Genomic DNA, 18923 nt, shown 5'->3' with positions numbered 1-18923 from the left:
TAGATAGTTTTTCAGACTTTCAAGAAAAATTAAGTGTCATTGTCACTTGTACTTTTTTTGCTGCCTGGTGAATTAGAGATGGTGTTTGTTTATGAAAGAAATTCTATGAACAGAAAGTAGGTTTCATTGTCCTCTGAGAGTTCTAGTCCTGCTCCAGAGCTATGATTCATTAAAGACAGTTATTGTAGCTATTTTTCCTTTGCTGACTCTAGGGCTGCCTTTTAAGACATGGATGTAGAAGATTATTTTCAAAGAGTATAGTAGAGCTCCAAAGTGGTACAAGCAGCATCAGTTTAACAGAACCAGAATTTAACCAGTTCTAGTTAAATCTAAAGAACAGAACAGCACAAGCATCTTGCACAACAGGTTTCACTTTTCACAAGGCTAGTAGATCAGTATTGCATAATCTTTAAAATTATGCTTTAAAATACTAATAGGCCATTTATGGTAGTAGAACAAGCCCACTGCAGGGGAGTTACTTTTCACTGTTCTTTTTCCACCTTTTCTTTTCTGAAGTACTTTTGGCATTATGGCAGTAACAATATGGATAAAAGGAGGGTTGTGTTTCAGCAATAGTAGGGGAGGCCACATTTCTTTGTATAAGAATTCAGGGCAGTGTTATTGTGGCTGGGACATAAGACACTTGTTTGGGGAACATAAAAGAATATTACTTTGATTTTCATTTGACTGAGATTAGGAGCCTTTAAAAAGCATACGTGACTCTTGAGGAAAAGATACCCTTTTTTTTCCATGGACAATTCCTGCCCCAGCTCCCAGTCTCATGTAAGAACTTCCTCATATGGAAGAAAGCTGAAATTACTGCACAGCAGAAGTGGGCATTGAGGGAAGGGCTGATGATGTCTGAAGTGGCTTCAGTAAGGGACTGGAGGTTGGTTAGCAGTGATTCTGGACCTGCCTCTATGGTGGTGTCCTATTGTTGCAAGAGAGGGGCAAGTTTTTTCCCTCATTAAAGCTGAGTATCTCCCATCTGCCTTTTAGACCACTTACCTGATAGTTCATTATGTCTTTAAAGAAAGAACTCGTGATTTTGCTAAATATCCTCCTGAAGCATCGGCTGGAGCACACGGAGTTACTGTAGTCCTGCCTGGGGCCTGAAAGGTCTGATTGCTGATTAGTGATTGTTGATCAAGCTGGCTCCATGTTGTCCATCTTCTGAGAGCATTAACAAGTTTCAGATTCATGGAGGTAGCTTATCCAAATCATTTGTTTGGGGTAAAAAGTTGCAGTGGAGAAATAAATTAGTAAAATAGTAGTAAACTTGTCTGACAAGAACTCTAGAGGTTTTGACAATTTCAGAAAAACAGCTTTATCTCTGCATATTAAGAGCCCTGTATTTTGAACCAGCACATGCTTTGTTTGACTGCTGCGTTTCACTTAATGGATGTTTTGAGCTTTTAAAAACCTCTGAACTGTCATAATTTGGAAGAATTGTTAGCAAATACCAAGACTCCAAAGCTGTGCTCTGAACCTTTCTTCCTAAGATTTTTTTAAGTGTGTACAATAAAGCAGTGTCTGTGCATTTCTGATAGCAGGGAGTTTTCACTGACCAGAAAACATACAACATATTGCCCTTTCTCAGAATTTCACTTTTCTTGATGTGATTAACCTTGGCTTCTCTTGAGGCAGCTAGCTAGAGTACAATTCACTATTATTAGTATTGTCAGGCCTGGCATTTTTTAAAATGCAGTATCTGACTTGCATAAATTGATTCCTTCAGTTTTTCTCTAGTGTTTGGTTTTGTTTGTGAGGCACTTTTTCTTTTTTTTTTTTTTTTTGCTTCCTTCTGATTTTCTCTGTCATCTTTGATTTCCACACGTTTAGTTAATTTTTTTTCTTTTTTTTTTTCTTCCTTCTGATTTTCTCTGTTATCTTTGATTTCCACATGTTTAGTTACAGATCTTCACATTCACAATGAGTATAATGCCAGTGCAGAGCACAGCATATCTGTGCATCCTTTGCTGTGTCCCCTGCCAGGTTCCAATTTTGAAAAGCCAGGTCTTTCCAGATGGAAGCAACTAGTGGAACAGATCATTTGGCAGGTTAATTTGGGGAGAGGGGAGATACCTAGGTTCTACTGCACTTACATTCTTTGTATTCCAGAACAATGTTGGAGACTAGTTCTGGAAGTAACAAAAAAATCCATAGAATTAATAGTGTTAGAGTCAGTGATTACTTTGCTTAACTAAGGGAACTGTTCTTTGTCTCTGTTGGAAGCCTCCGAGCTTCCATGTTATCTTCAAGCATGTTTTAAGTCTGTCTCAGGGTCACTCAAAAGATGAATCAAAAACTTTCCATAGCATTAAAATCCTTTAATTGACTGTCAGCTAGCTGTGAAAGAGGAATATCACATGCTTCATTTTAGACAACTAGTGGGCAAAGATGTCTCCAGCATACCAAAAGCATTAAAACTACTTATGGAAAACAGAAACTTGGCTTTTGCAGGACTTTGGATTATGAATTTGGTCTAAGTTCCATTCAAGTCCTCATCAGTCTGTTGGCTGTTACCATATTGCTAATCCATACATGCTAGATACCACGTGTGTGGCTTTAAGTTGTTCTTGTCCATAGTGCACAGAGGTCATTTTCTTTATAGCAGGTTTATTTTGGTAGAGCTTGTCAGAAGTGCCCAAGGCAGATCTAGGAGCAAGCTGGTGCTAGCCAGCCTGGAAAGTTAGGGTTAGGTGCTCAAGAGCCACTTGGTAATATTTTTCATTTAGAAATAAATGTATGCTAACTCAGTGTTTTCTGGCTTTCCTATTTATTGTATCACACATTTTGCCACTTCCAGCTGTTGGAACAGTCCTGTTCTTAAGGCATACACATTTCTGACTGAGCAGAGAGATCTGTTTCTTCAGTAATATTTTCTGCAAGACTGAAGTACATACTGGGTACACTTTGATACAAGACATGTACACACAGTAGGGTTTTTATTTGTTATTTTGCCCAGTGTTTCTTTGTCAGAAGATGGATTTAACAAGGATGAATTGATCAAGAGTCTCTCTACTGGTGCCAATATTGAACAGTGTGTGCAACTGCTGTTCTCTTCACCTGGCTATCTAAATTGATAGCCCACAGGTTTTCTTGAAAGTACATTATAAAGGTCAGTGGCCTGAAGTTAAGACGTGGCTAAGCTTGCATATAACTTCATGGCCACTGTGTGCATGAAATCTTAGAACATATCATTACTATGATTAAGACACCTCCACAAAATGGCAAAAAATAGTAGCATGAATTCTCTACATCTGCTATAAGAAACATCCATTCTAGAGACCTATGGCTCTATCAGGCATTGAATGGCTGAGGTTTTCACCCTGTTAGCAGATACACCCATGTCACTGAAACTTAGGCACTGTAACTAGGAAGTGTGGGACTTTGAACAGAATCTCGTCAGTGAGACAACTCAGCCCTTGAAGCTATCCAGCAGCATGGATTAACAAGGCCAAGTAAAGTGTGCAGCAAATTTAATTTCTCTCTATTAAGGTCACTTTGCTACATGCCCTTCATCCTGTGCTGGGAGAGAATGATGAGGCTTTGTTGGTTTGGATAAGGAGAAACTGGATATTTCTGTCAAATGTGGGATGTCAGTATTCTGTAAGACTGCTGTAATATTTCTTGTGGACTGGAGTCTTGTCTTTTAAAAGTGATTTAGTCTGTAACTGATACTTAAAGCTTGTCCTTCTGGCCCTTCATAGGACATTGTTTGAGCCAGGGAATACCTGTTTTATTCACCTAGAGGTCTTTGACTGTTGCTACCAAAGAGTAGATGAGATTTAGGCCTTGATTATAGATGATCAGGAAGTATACTTTTTTGTTTGTGGTTTCTTTGAAAAGGTCCATCTAAGACTTATCCCTTTTAATCTTCCTTGACATCACATTATTCCTTGTTTTGAGAAGATGTTCTTGCTTATGGAGAGCTCTCTTGAAATACCTTTGTGTAACTCCCTGCTGAGGGAGGTGTCATTTGTGAAGCAGGGGCATTGCTCCATTCTGCCTCACAGGAGTCAAAGCTGTGTTATTTTTCTCCACTGGAGAAACTGACAGAATATAAGAGTTTACCTGACGCTTAAAACTGCTTGAAAATGCAATAAGAGCAGAGATTCCCATTCAAACACTGCCTCTAACATTACATGTAGTAAAAAAAATATGGAGAATGTTAAGAAAATTTCCAGCTAGCAAAAATTGGTTTTTACTGATGTTCCAATGGAAAAGGTACCTTTATTATAGACTCATTGAGAACTTAGTATTCTGCTGCTGCATTACTCAGATGTCTTAAATATGGTCTTTAAATTGATTTGGCATTCCAAGGACTAGATGTCCGAATTGTAGAATATGCTAAAGTTCCACACACATTATGTTAAATTTAAGGGATTATTTGGAATTGTTTTATGGTTTTGGGCTTTATTTCCTTTTTTCAAAGTGGCCATTATGAAACTAACATACAAGGAACAACTGATGTTCTTCATCACTTTTGAAATACTTTTAGAAATAGCTGTCATAAGTTTTGAACCACATTTTTGAGAACTAAGAAGAGAACTTCAGCAATTAGACTCTGAATGCTGATCCTTGATAGACCAGCTTCTGTAGTTCTGCTGTGAATATAAATAAAAGTTAGTTTACTGGCTTCATTGGATGACTGTATTTATTTGTCTATTGATGATAAACTAGAAATTCTTGGTGTCACCTTTCTGTGCAGGGGTGCAACTTGAAATGGATAAATGAAACATAAAAGTAATGTGAAACAAGAAACAAAGACAGTATTTCCATTTAAAAAACCCTAGAGAAAGCACTTCTAATCCTCTCAAATGACTCATCTTCTATAAATCCTTATCTTTCAGGATTCTTTCAAGTACAGTTATCCTCCATTGGTTGATGATGATTTTCAAACTCCTTTATGTGAAAATGGGCCCATTACAAGTGAAGATGAGCATGAAAGTAAAGAAGAGATAGATGCAGACACCAAGGAGGCTGGGGAGCTGAATGAAGCACAAAACCATAATCAGAAAAAGGTATCTAAGTGAAGATTGAGGCAAGACTAGCTAGATGGTTACACAGTGGGACAATAGACATATGCTTTTGGTTACTTGTCTTTGTGTTGTATGTTTTTAACAGTTTTTCTGTCTTCTAATTTGTCAAAAGAACACAGGAAAACTGAAAAATTATAGTTGCAGTTTCAACCTTGACTTTTGGTCTGTTAAGACAAGTTTTATGCTTCAGAATATATGAAATATGCACAAACTATTTAGTCTGTCTCTTGGAATATAGTGAATTGTACAGCAAAAGGAAAAAGTTTTCTGTGTTTTGCTTTCAAAGATTGTCTTTCTAGTAGGTTTCTTTTTAATCTTGGGATATTTAGTGGTGATCATTTTGAAGTAGATCTAGTTTTCTCTGATGCTTAAATCAGAATGTACATGAAAAAATGTTGTTAAATATTTATGTGCTGTTGGATGTTACTTTGTTTTCTTAAATTATTGATAAAATCTCAACATATAAATGTTTTCATTTATTCTCAGGAGAAATTGTATTCCTACTCCATCAATCATGTTTTGCAACATAATCTTCCTGCAGTCTTGTTTATCCAGAAATAAAGGCATAGTTTTACACAAGTTCATATGAAATGATATTTAGGAATATGCAGTAATATTACCTGGGAATATTGCTCTTGAAAATTGTAGAAAAAAATTTGAAATTCACTGCTTTATTATCGTAATTAATTTTGGAATATTACTTGTGAAACTTCTCTTTAGTGGAGTAGAATACAGTTTCATTTACTGTTACAGGTTTGTCAGAGTAATTTGAAATGTGCAGCTCACTAAGTAGTACAGCTGTTATTTGCAACTTGGCCAGCTTTAAAAAAAAAAATTAGATAATTGCACTGACCTTAAGGTCAACAGGAAGCATTACATAACCATGGATAGACTCAGGAGCTTGTTTTTCCTTGGAGCACATGTTAGAAGCTCTGATTCTCACATACAGAAACATGGAGAATTTCTGCTCCCTGAGTTGCCTTTGGTGCTTAATAAGCTTCAGTGTTTGTTAGCTTTTAATTTGCTTGGGTGACTTAGCTTTCTACTTAAGGTATTGTAGTTTTTTTCTTTTTTTACTCTTGAAATACCATAAAGCATGTAATTGTTTTCACTTTTATTCAGTGTAACCAAGGTGCTACTCAGATTTTTTTCAGTACAGGGAATCACGAGTGATAAACTTGGTTAGTAAGTGCCTGTCCTGTAGGTGCTTCCCATTTTGTGCTCTACAGTAAAATTTTTTTCTGGTAGTTTTATGTTGAACAAAGCCTAACATATAACTAGTGCAGTGTATTTACACACCAACCTTTTTCTACCACTTTTATATAATTGCTAAAAAAGTTCCCATGTGGATTCTCTTTATACAGCCTATTTCATATAAAGTTTTGTATTCCTTTCATTCCCATACTTCAGACTTGCATGAACTGAGTTCTCTTCATGTCCTTTCTCCATACTAAAAGTGGAATAAAAAAGCAAATTCTTCAGCCAGCTGATCTGGAATCATGATGTCACTAATTCTTTCAGTCTTCTGTAGCCCCCAGCACCTGCCCTGTTTTGCATGTATTTTCCTAATGTTATAGAAGAAAACCCTCAGAACCTAAGATGTACCTGCAGTTTTGAAAGCACCAATTCAATCAGTATTATTTCTTTTATGTTCTGCAATACTTCAGAGTTTCATCTAAGAGCAATGAAGATATGTTTAGCTACCCTGCAATGCAATGAAGTGTGGAATTGGTACTGTGTTTTCTGTTACAGTGGTACAGTATATAATACAGATTGTATTGTTTTAACCTGTTTTAATTTTAATTTGAAATGGATGAATAATTCCAGTGCTTTATAACCTTTGATATTTGAAGTGCTATAACTTGGTGTGTCTGGAGTTTTCAAAAACAGACCCAACCAGCAGGAAAATACGTGGAAAAAAGACAAAGCGGAATTTTGGTTTCGTACATCTTTAATATGTTATGTATCTTCTATAGTAAATAATTTTATTCAGTGGACTTCAAGTGCCTTCAGGGAATGAAAATACATAAAACTTAGTCTGTAATATGTAAACTGTTGAAATAAGCCTCATCATATTCTTTGAAATACCTGCATGATTCTGTAACGTGTAATCCAGGCTTCTAGTTAATCATTATAATTGTCATTTTTACTCAGATGAATTCTATAGAACAAATTTCGAAATCAGAGGAAACTGATAAAACAGAGGTCAAACCAAAAAATGCAAAGAAAGCATTAACTACTTTTAAAGGACCTTTATTACATATCAGGTAATAATAATTTTCTTAAATTTTATTTTTACAATGTTCTTTGAGTACTGAAGTAGTTGGTTTCCGAAATAAACTTTTTTCAGACTGTTAGAGGAAAACAAATTATAAACAGCTTTTTAAGATGGATTTTTACAAAGCTCAAAGAGTTTTTCTGGTTTTACAAGTTTTCTGTGAATCTTCTGGTGTCAAAGATGGATTTACTTTTTGTACAAATAAGTGTATATTCCATAGAATTTAGAAGTGTTTTATTTATATTGAGAAACCATCCGACTAAGTTAAGCCTGTCCTTACCTGTAATGAGGGCAGTGGTTTGACATTGTTTTTTTCTTGAGCCAAAGAAATCAAACAATGTTTTTTCAGGACAGTTTTCACTGTCAAATCCTGCATTAATTCTTTTGGCTTATGATGGTATAAATGTCTACTGTAATAGTTTCCACCAGTTAAACTTGATTAATGGGTCCAATTTATTTTGTGTGGAAAGGGCTCTATAATAACATATCTACCCAGAAGGTTTTGTCATCCAGGATGCTACGTCTTGCAGTTATTTTTATCATTAAACTAGAATAAAGAAATCAATTAGCCAATATCACTTTTTCTTTTCACTGCCTTTTAAGTTAAGATGCTTGTTTAGAATTTGATTTAGATGTTAATTTTTATTTTCACTTTCAGTTTGCTATTAGATGAATGAAGAAAATATCTAATTTTTAGGTAATTTCTTAGCTAACTTTTTAAATGCTCTAGTGAATTAGTTTTGGAATGAATTTTAATAATGACATGCTCATTAGCATAAATATATTTTGTATGTGTAAATTTTTTCCTAATTTTGAAATGAAAAGCCTCCTCTGTATGGCCTTAGTTTCTTGTATGGCAAGACAAAGGCATAGACTGCAGAATTGTGATTATAAAAGAATGTTGAACATTTTCTATGACAATCACAAATGCTAGATGTGTTTTTCCAACCACTTATTTGAAAAAGAAAGGAGCACAAATCATAAGCAGACAAGAAAAACATCCAAACAAGCAGAAACACCCCCAGAAACTTCCTTTTTTTCTCTTAAAATATTTCAAGCTGTCATTGAATAGAAGTAACTTACATGGACTGCAACACATGGAAGAATAAAGTTAGTCAAGTATAGAGGTGTTAATACTTGTAGTCTTGCTGTCATGGAAAATAAAATACTGGTGTTTCCATTGTTCTTGCTGTTTGTTTTGTTTTTAATGTAAAATCCTGAGTGCAGCAGTTGCTCTGGACATTTTACTGAAGGTGATTGAACCAATAATATATAGTGCCATTCATAACCAGTTTTAGGCACCTATCACAGAGACCATAAGCTCTGCCACCATGATTAACTTGCATCCTTGCTCATCTCCCACCACTGCCCAGTGAAGGGAGCAGCCTGGAGCCTGAGCACACAGCTGAGGCACTGCACCTCTGGCACCATAAAATGATGGGCCAAAGCTGGGTCCTTGTGCTCTTTTGTTTCTTGTATTTTTAGTCATGCTTAGGAGTCAGCTGTCTCCCTCATTTAGACCACAACTATATTTGCCTTTTATACTTTACAATGAAAGGCTGCCCCTGACTTTGCTCCTCAATAAGTGAATTTGTTTGGTCAGACAAAAAGCAGCAGCTTCCTTGTACTGTCTGGCAGAGGAGCAGCTCGTGGTGTGTTGTGGTACAAGACTTTCTAGTACAAGCTGGTTATGTCACACACATCAGACTAAGGAAATTCCTGCATCTGTAAGAGTTAAAAAGCTTGGATGTTTGTTTAAACAATCCACCCTCCTCATAGCTACATGTCACCTAGTGCTGTGGAACTTGATTTCACTGACAAAAGCCATACAGCCATGGTCCCCAAGATTTCCCCCCACCCTTTGCTCAATGACCATTATTGATAGAACAAGAAATATCAGGCTCTGGCAGAATGTTCCTTCCCTTAATCATGTTTGTGGCTTATTTTGAGGCTGATTATTGCTATCTAGTTTTATTTATGGTTCATCTTGCAATTGCTGCAGTAGTACAGCTACACACAGCTGCAGTAGTACAGTATTAAGGTAGCTAAGCTATGTTGTGGCTACACTCCTTCCCTTCCCTAGCACTGGTTACTTAAATTGACAGTTTGGAAATGAAGGAATAATGAGAGGAGGAGGGAATTACCCTATGAAGTGGTGTTCAACCCACCCCTTTTCTGGTTTCTACCTTATTTGGCACACTTCCTTATCCCCACCACAAAAGAAGTAGTTGTGTCATGTGGACTGACATTTACTGACATTTGCATCAGTAAAACATCAGCACCCCAACATCACAGTCACCCCTGGAGTCTGCTTCTGGCGTGGGCGTTCACACTTGCCCTGCAGGACCAAGGGGTTTTCTTCTCACTCATACACTGGTTTAAGTAGGAGAAGGATTGGTACCATAAAAGGAAGTCTTTTGAGGAGGACGTCAAATTAACATGAAATTGGCATTCCAAAAAGAGGACATGGGGAAAAAGAAATCACGTGTTTTGAAAAAGTATGTGCTGTCCAATAATACAGAGTAGAGTGGAAGTTCTTTGCGTGCTCCTCATGTGACATAATGAAAGAAAAGGTTCTTCACTTGCTACTCAAGTTTCCTTTTATTACATTATATGAGCATGCCCTACCTTTTACCTACTAGTGTTCATTTGAATGCTTATCCAAATTGAGTTGTGTTAGTTTGATGTGGTTTAAAATATCTCATGCATGACTCCTAATTGCACAAGAATATTAAAAACAAGCAATAACTTTATTTTTGCATGCGGTACCACAAGTATGTGAAGGCTGACTCATAAGTACAAGTGGATTCAGCTGTTGTGGTTGAAATGATTGCCAGTTGTGGATATCTGCCCTCTCTTATGTGTGCACTATATCCATGACAAGGTTAGATGTTTGAGGTTGAAATTACTCCCAGTCTGTGACACCTTATACTCCTTAACATGAGCATAAATTAAAGTCAGCGACGCTTTCCCTTAACACGCTGCCCAAAGATGCAGTAGCTGACTCTGAGTATCTGTTGGCTGTTCCTGCTGTTACAGGTGGCAGAAGCCAAGGGCAGTTACCAGATGAGGCAGCCAGTTCCACTTGTGATGAGTCAACCCTGAGCTTCACTACAAAATTTTTGCCTTTTTTTATAGCTTTTTTTGATGATAATCTGTTTATGCTGACTGTAGTTGCAGGGTAGAAAGTATTTTTTTTCCTGGATGTGTGGTAAAGTTTTTTCTATGATCTATTGTAAAGATAATCTGAAGAAACTAATTATTTTTAAATTTCCTGTTAGCCCAGCAGAAGAGCTATATTTTGGATCCAAAGAAACTGGAGAGAAAAAATGTTTGATAGTTCTCACAAACGTCACTAAAAATGTAGTGGCTTTTAAAGTAAGTGCTTTTTGTGTGGCCTGGTTTACTTACTGTGAAACTTTTTCTTGTGTTCTGTAAGGAGGAAGAATGCTATTAAATCCATTTTACAGACAATTTTTTTTATTGTGTAGTGATGTTTGAGGCAGATCAAAGATCTTCTGGTTGAATTTATGTCTACAATGAACCACCTCAAAGGGGGTAATTAGTGTTACAAATCTTTGGAGCACGGACTAAAAAAGAGCAAAAGTGATGGTTGTTTTTTAGTGAGAGTAATAATTCTTGAAAAAGAAAGGCTTGAGCATTAAGTCATCTTTTTAGAATGTTTCTTTTAAAATACTGTCTGGAAACAAGTTAGTAATACTAACTAAAAAATGATGCAGCTCCATCTGCAAATGCCACCTTCAAAGGAATTAGTAGTTATATTTGCTTCAGAAAGATGGAGTTTATTTGCATCTTTGTGGATTTTTTTCCCATGTTTTGCATTGTCTGCACATTAAAATAACTTAAAATTTTCATATTTATTATGGCATGTTCTTGGCTGGTTTTAAATATGTATGCAAAAAAAAATAGCAAATGCAAAAAAACAAAGAATAAATGCAACTGACAGGGGGGAAAAAGGAATGTTTAAGAGTCCTATTATGCCTACAAAATGATGTATTTTAGAGATTTGTCCTAATAGTCAAGCTTTTGGGGGTTTAGTTATTACAGAATGAGAGAAGTTATGAAGCAATGTAGTTTCTGCATATACTTACTGTGTTCTTCTTATTTCTTGTTTATAGGTGAGAACAACTGCACCAGAAAAATACAGGGTTAAACCCAGTAATAGCAGCTGTGAACCTGGCACATCATTAGATATAATAGTTTCTCTTCATGGTGGTAAGTAAAACTGTAAAATAGAGCTTGTAAGAAATCTGGGCAAGTAGCACTAGACATGCTCTAGACACTGATGGTTGTGTGTGTTTGCTGATGTGTGGGACTGACTGATGCCCATGTTTACTTGACTCTTGTATGAGAATGGTACCATTTGTTAGAAAAACATGGATGTCAGAAAGGATTTGAGTAGCTGCCTGTACTGATTTACTGCTCCACTCGGGCATAAGAAGCTGTTGTCTGCAACCCATTTTGTTTCTTGTCTTAAAAAACAAAATGTCTGAGTGGCAGTTGTCTCACTGGTTCATTACTACAGTGGGAGTTTATCTGCAGTAAATCAGTTTCCTAAATTGTTGCAAGGACAGGTGAATTTGCTGGAGAAAATTTTGGGTTGTCCTTGAGCTATTAAGATGAAACTAGTTCTGTTAAAATGAACATATATAATTTTGGGGAAACTGTAATTAGAATTATTGAGCTTTAGAGAACGATTTCCTAGTTTTTATTTCTAGTAAGTCAGTGTCTGGTGTCCAGCAATAAACCAAGTTCTCATTTTATGGCACTTTTGTGCAAAATACTTCTATCCTCCTTGCAATATTGTTGTTTTATTTAAGCACACTGTTGTTTTTTGGTTTCTTTTGTCTTCCTTGAGGGCAGGTTTTGCAGCTTCTTTGCAGGATCGTTTCCTTATAATGGCAGCAGAAATGGACCAGTCTTCTGGAGCAGGTGTGCCAGAACTGACTCAGTTTTGGAAAGAAGTCCCTAGGGCCAAAGTGATGGAACATAGGTAAGCATATGGTTTTCTGGTAATAGGGGTTTGGGGTTTTTTGAGCTTTTATTATTTAGCTGATTTATAGCACTTATGTAATCGTAATCAGTGAAGGGTTTGCCAAATTCACTTGCGTGGTTACTGACCAAAATACATTACTGAGACTTTTGCTCTGTTTTAACTGATTAGATGTGGGCTTAATGTATAAAATGATATTCTGGACATGCTGTTCTTTTTTTCTTGTTATTCTTGTGCTGATTAAGAGTTAAGTGGAAAAAATATGAATGCATGTGAAAATGCACATGAACAGTAGAGGTTCTGTTTTTTTAAAAAGAATGTGTTGCTTGAGTTTTCTAAAAGGAAGCACTCAAGGAAAGCAGGCATAGTAAATGCAAAACTATTTTCTAGACAATATTAAAAATGTTCCTTTTCTTCTAGGGAAAATTGGAATTTTGTAGAAAATTTCTGTAAAACCTGTCACATGTTCATATGTGTATTTTCAATATTTAGTGGTGAAATAGTCATCTAGAAAAATTGCTAGAAAAATACATTTCCCCACAGACTTTTTTAAATGCACCTGTTGCTCTTCTTTCTCATCCAGTCACATTGGGTGGTATCACTGAACATGTCTAGGAGAAGTCCCTGCAGTTTTGACTGGTTTTTTGCCTTAGATTGTTCCTGGAGTTTTTCTGTGGGTTTGTGGGGCTGTTTTTTTGGAGCTGCCTTTACCCCCTCATGGCCAAAACTACTGTGGAAAAAGTATTTTGTGGGTCTTGACGCCTAAATCTTGTTCTGTATTTGCTTCAAGTGCTTATCCCTTACTTCCCTTTTGATTAAAATCTACATCATGTGAGTGACCTTGAGCTTCCTTGCATAAGTGGTGCAATTTATTTGGTTTCTTTTTAAGACAGACCCTGAAACAATAGAGAGAGGTTATTTGATTACAAGTGTGCTGTGTACATTAGTTACTCATAAATACAAACCTGACCTTTACTTTTTGGTAAACCTAGACTAAATGTAGCATAATTATAATTATTGTCTCTTAAATTTTAAAAGTGCTGGGACTTATGGATTGTTTACTCCTAATTATACAATGTTGCATTAAATTTGTGATTTTTTTTGGTGTGTGTTCTTGTTTCCTTATTACAGGCTGAGGTGTCACGTCCTAGAAAGTAGTAAGCCCTCTTCTCTGACATTAAAAGACAATGCATTTAATATTCCAGCAAAAACTAATGAAGATTTACATATACAGGTAATAGCATATTCCTTTGTGCTGAATATTCAGCAAAATTATAGAATATGGTAGAGATAAAATAATAGATAAAATTATAGAATATGGTAGAGAAAAGTATTTTGTGGGTCTTGACGCCTAAATCTTGTTCTGTATTTGCTTCAAGTGCTTATCCCTTACTTCCCTTTTGATTAAAATCTACATCATGTGAGTGACCTTGAGCTTCCTTGCATAAGTGGTGCAATTTATTTGGTTTCTTTTTAAGACAGACCCTGAAACAATAGAGAGAGGTTATTTGATTACAAGTGTGCTGTGTACATTAGTTACTCATAAATACAAACCTGACCTTTACTTTTTGGTAAACCTAGACTAAATGTAGCATAATTATAATTATTGTCTCTTAAATTTTAAAAGTGCTGGGACTTATGGATTGTTTACTCCTAATTGTACAATGTTGCATTAAATTTGTGATTTTTTTTGGTGTGTGTTCTTGTTTCCTTATTACAGGCTGAGGTGTCACGTCCTAGAAAGTAGTAAGCCCTCTTCTCTGACATTAAAAGACAATGCATTTAATATTCCAGCAAAAACTAATGAAGATTTACATATACAGGTAATAGCATATTCCTTTGTGCTGAATATTCAGCAAAATTATAGAATATGGTAGAGATAAAATAATAGATAAAATTATAGAATATGGTAGAGATAAAATAATTTTTACTGAACCTTTTTGGTATTTTGTAAATTATACTATTTGAATGTCTCAGCAATTGAAGGTAACTATATCATTGATAGTGATTTAATTATTTTGTTTAATGATAATGATTTAATAACCATTAAATTTTCAATTCAGTTTTCTCCTTCTTCTTGTGTATATAGAGATCTGACATATCAAAGAGTGTCAGTGGTATCTTTTGTTTCTGAGTGTAACGATGTCACCTGGTTGGTGCAGGTCATATTGGTTATCCATAAGTTAAGATGTGAAGATCTTTTAGTGGGAGAGATTCCTGAAGTGTGTAGTGATGGGGAAAGGGTTTTGCTGAGAGACCACTGAGAGAAGGCCATTTTTTCTCTTTTTCTCTTTTTCTCTTTTTCTCTTTTTCTCTTTTTCTCTTTTTCTCTTTTTCTCTTTTTCTCTTTTTCTCTTTTTCTCTTTTTCTTTTTCTTTTTCTTTTTCTTTTTCTTTTTCTTTTTCTTCTTTTTCTTTTTCTTTTTCTTTTTCTTTTTCTTTTTCTTTTTCTTTTTCTTTTTCTTTTTCTTTTTCTTTTTCTTTTTCTTTTTCTTTTTCCTTTTGTTTTTCTTTGTCTTTGTCTCTTTCTTTTTCTTTTTTTCTTATTCCTCTTTCTCTTTTTCTTTCTCTTTTTTCCTTATTGCCAGAATAACTCAAAATTGCCAAGTGCTTTCAAGCGCAGTAATTCTGACTTAATGAAACTGTTCTATTTTCAGCTAACTCATTTACTGCAGATTAATAAAAGACTTGAGGAGCAGATGAATCGCTGCCTCTGGTTCCAGCAGCTGTCAGTTGTTTTATCTCTGCTATCAGTTACTGTTGCTGCCTTCTGCTTCTACCTGGCGTATGCCCAGAGAAGCTAAAAAGAATTGCTGTGCCCTGGATGTGCTCTGCCTATCATGGCTCGTTGGAGTCAAAAAGATTGCAGTGCTGCACTTGCATTCTGGAACTGCCAAAATGAGGTTTGTGAGCTTACAGCAATGAACAAGGAACAGTTCACTGGGGAAAAAAAAAGATAGAAGAAATGAATGACCAGCCAACAAAATTACTGAAATTATTGTCTAAGTTGACACTTACAATAGGGCATGAGGAAGATGTTAAAGCTAGGACCTGTTTTCAATGTACAACTCAATAAAAACTACTGAACTGGAAGGAGGAAACCAAATACAACATTATTTAAGACTGCTGTGCTTTGTTTTTTCCTCAATTCAACTACTTTAAATACAATATTTTATTTCTTTTCATCATATTCATTCTTACATCTGGATCACTCCCATAGAAGATGCAAGCAGTGAACTTAGTGTATTCCAAGGTTAATCTGTTCATCCAGGAAAACTTACAGAAATTATGTAGTGCAGGTGGTTTTTTTTTATATAATCAGTCTATGTACATACACATAAAGGAAGATATTTGTTGTTAGTAATTATTTTGATAATTCAGACTCATTGCTCTCATTGGTTAAATTCATTATTTTTGTGCTTCTTCTAAATGAAAAGTTATTGTAAACATTTCTTACCACGTAACATACGCACAAGACAAGACACTATTCCTATTCTCTTTCTTCTTTTTTTGGAAAGCAACTTTTATTCAAATTACAGAAGGAGTGTGGGAGCTGACTTTTACTGTGATGGCCTATTATTGGTTCATAAAAAGGCTATTAAATAGTCAGTGTAAGAACTCACTCTGAGCTGTGCAATATGGTTAAATTCCATATGAAATTATGAAAAAAAAGCAAGTCAAATCAGGAAGATTAAATACACTTGAAGGCAACATAAAAGTATTATATCTGCCATTTCACAAAAATTGTTGTGGAAATGGTGCATGAAGCTAGAAAGAACTTTGCTAACAAGGATTCTTTGTACTCATTGCTGTAAATATGTATATTAAAATGATAAAAACTTAAAAGGAGACTGATGGTATCTTTCATACATTTAAAATTTTCACTCTTTAGGAGATTTAAAAGAATTATGTTACTTGAATTAATTTTTGCTACAGATTGGCTTTGTAACAGATTTACTGGTTTTGTCTGCTAACTTTAATAGATGAGAAGTGATTGTTAAGGAAAAATAAAGGTCATACTTTACTTCTGTCTTTTTGCTTACAGTGTGTTAGTGATGTAGGATCATTTCTAGAAAATAGAAAAGGGCAGTTTAAAATAATAAACAGATTAACTAATAAAGCCAGCAATATGATTACTAAAAAAATGTAATGTACAAAGCAAGGCTGCATAAATGTTTGGTGCACAGTCTTCTGTCCTCTCTTAATTTGTACAATGGTTTACCACATCGGCTTTTTATTAATTTTTCACTAATCTCATTTCTGCCTGTTTTGTTTTTCAGTATTTTGTATTCCTAATGATTTGGCAATTGATACTGTTAACTGCTTATAATGAAGCTGTTACTTGGGTTCTTTTTTATGTGCATGCAACTCAAATGCTTTGCTAATAACGAAATGGGTTGTTGTCTTAGTGAGAAAAGTAACAAAGTAATTTGTAACCTTAAGATAACAATAACCATGCTATTAAAATGCCAATTCCTTAATTTGGGTGGACTGAATAGCACTTTACTGTAAAATTGCCAGAAATATATTCTTAGAGTCTTTGCCAATATGAATATTTTAATGTTTTGGTGCTTTCATATATTTTCAGTATTTTATTACTTATTTTATTATTGGTATTTTCTTTGTATGAATCAGATGAACATCTTTTCTATTTTAATATATTTTAGAAAAATACAGTTAAAAATAAATATGATAAAATACATAGTCTTTAATGTTTAGTCTTTTAAAAATAGCTGCATCTCCTGAGGTTTTTGCTTTATTATTAGTCTGCAGATAATTCATATGGGAGGGGTCAATATGGTGATGACCCACAGTCTGTTGTGGAACTGAAGTTGTGGTGGTACCTGTCAGACAAATGTGAAATAGGTGACAATGGCTCCTCCAACAGAATGCCTGACATAATCACATGGACATGATACTGGCATGTCAGTGGTGCCATGGCACAAGGGATGCAAGTCCACACAAAGTGACTGTAGGGGTTTTTAACTTGAAATGGACATCAGTCAATTTGTATTTTTCTTCTTTGAGAACATCATTGTTTCTATCATCACAGAGTATTTTCCCAGTATTTTCAAAGCTTTCAGTAAGTAGTTTCAGATTTTGTTTGACAGTCCTTGGAAATGGGTCTCACTGTGGAAAGTTTTGGGCTTAACACACACTGAAGGTACAGAGTAACATGATATGATACCCAAAATCAAGAGAAGAAACAAAGAAACAATTTTTTTTTCACACTATGGGAAATGTGGTTTATAAAACTGGGGCATTTTAGAGCTTAGACAGTTCACAAAATAGGATTTGATTACATGAACTATCAAGATCTAAGATTTAATTTTCCTTTCCCTCATTGTAGATTCACAGTTAATTTAGGCTTTTACAGACAATTAATTAAGAGACAACAAAGATTGTAATCCTAAAAATTCGCAATTTGTACTCCAAAAGAACACATACTCTTTGCTAACAAGGAATTTTTCTGCCCTCTTCTGAGCTTCACTGTTCTACATTCCTATGTAAAAGGTCAGACATTTTGTAAAAGAAAAAAACAAAAACAAAACCAGACAACAACATGGGGATGAGGGACAGCAGGAGCAGGGATTTTAAATTACCTTTATATTTCATCAGTGATTCCCTGCTGTAACTAATTTGTCTCTGTTTTTTGCCTTCCAAATCTCAGTTTGTCACTGTTTCCAGAGGCTGTTAATCTATGTGGGGTTTTTTGACTGTATGGGGTTTTATGGGAAAGCATTTTAAGTCTCTGCAGTGTCTTGGTGGTCCTGTGTATTGCACTGGCAGCATGAGGATGTAAGTGCTGTTCTGTTGCCAATCACAGTGTTAGTTCACTCCTGTTCTAGGGCTTTGTTGGGAAAGTGGAATTCAGTCAGAATAAAAGCATTCTGCAAAGCCCATCACAGGTGGCTGTAAGAATTCACGGGTTTGGGTCTGGTATAGCCCCCTAGGGTGTTGTGGCCCAGACATGAGGGTGGCTATGTGCAGTATGTGTATTGATTTAGGAAGAGCTAATCACTTCTAATCAGCCAGGAAGAGCAGGTTGTGTCCTCATTTCTGAGGCTAAATAAGACATTTCAGTCAGCTTCTGCAGTGCATGTCTTATTTTCCCTGGAAGATGGCTCACTGAGGAATTACTAGCCTGGTGGTGTGCAGTTGCTACATTTCCATTATGTTTGTGCTAGCACAGGTATGTGATGGTAAGTGATGATTCCAATTAGGCTTTTCAGTATCCCTGTTTCCTTGGCACAGTTCAGCATCAGCAGCTTCTGGCTCTGTGCCTCCTGCAGCTGATGAGAAACAACCTCCCTCTTGCAGTTTTCTCAATAGTTTCAGTGCCACTTTTCAATTGGAACCTCACTATTCTTGTTTTTGACACTTTTATAGTGGTTGCACACAGTAATACAATATACATAGAATGCAGAGACACAACTCAAAACATAAAGCACAGAAAATCCATCTCTCCGGAATATGGCAGGGGTGAGTTTTCCTTCTTTGTGGAGGAACTGACTGAAGTTCCACGTGCTGGCCTTTTCTGGGCCTGATATAAGCAGCTTCCAAGTAGATCTGAGCAATTACTGCTT

At 35.6% G+C, this 18923-nt stretch overlaps 1 protein-coding gene across 2 annotated transcripts in view; it reads left to right on the top strand.

Annotated features, from left to right (window-relative positions):
- The window catches only part of MOSPD2 (motile sperm domain containing 2), a 34579-nt gene extending 17539 nt beyond the window's left edge, over positions 1–17040 (top strand). For both annotated transcript variants that reach the window (XM_039714444.1, XM_039714445.1), the window contains exons 9-15: positions 4857–5027; positions 7200–7312; positions 10605–10701; positions 11463–11559; positions 12208–12337; positions 13469–13571; positions 14994–17040. In XM_039714444.1, coding sequence (XP_039570378.1) covers positions 4857–5027; positions 7200–7312; positions 10605–10701; positions 11463–11559; positions 12208–12337; positions 13469–13571; positions 14994–15140 — 858 coding nt within the window. In that variant the 3' untranslated portion in view covers positions 15141–17040. The remainder of the gene's footprint in view (positions 1–4856; positions 5028–7199; positions 7313–10604; positions 10702–11462; positions 11560–12207; positions 12338–13468; positions 13572–14993) is intronic.
- Positions 17041–18923: the final 1883 nt, after the last annotated feature.

Source organism: Passer montanus, unplaced genomic scaffold, assembly GCF_014805655.1.
Source record: "Passer montanus isolate IOZ18808 unplaced genomic scaffold, ASM1480565v1 scaffold3, whole genome shotgun sequence".
In the NCBI taxonomy this organism is placed as follows: Eukaryota; Metazoa; Chordata; class Aves; order Passeriformes; family Passeridae; genus Passer; species Passer montanus.
Note: the sequence above shows the minus strand (reverse complement) of the source record. Positions and strands in the feature narration are given on the sequence as shown.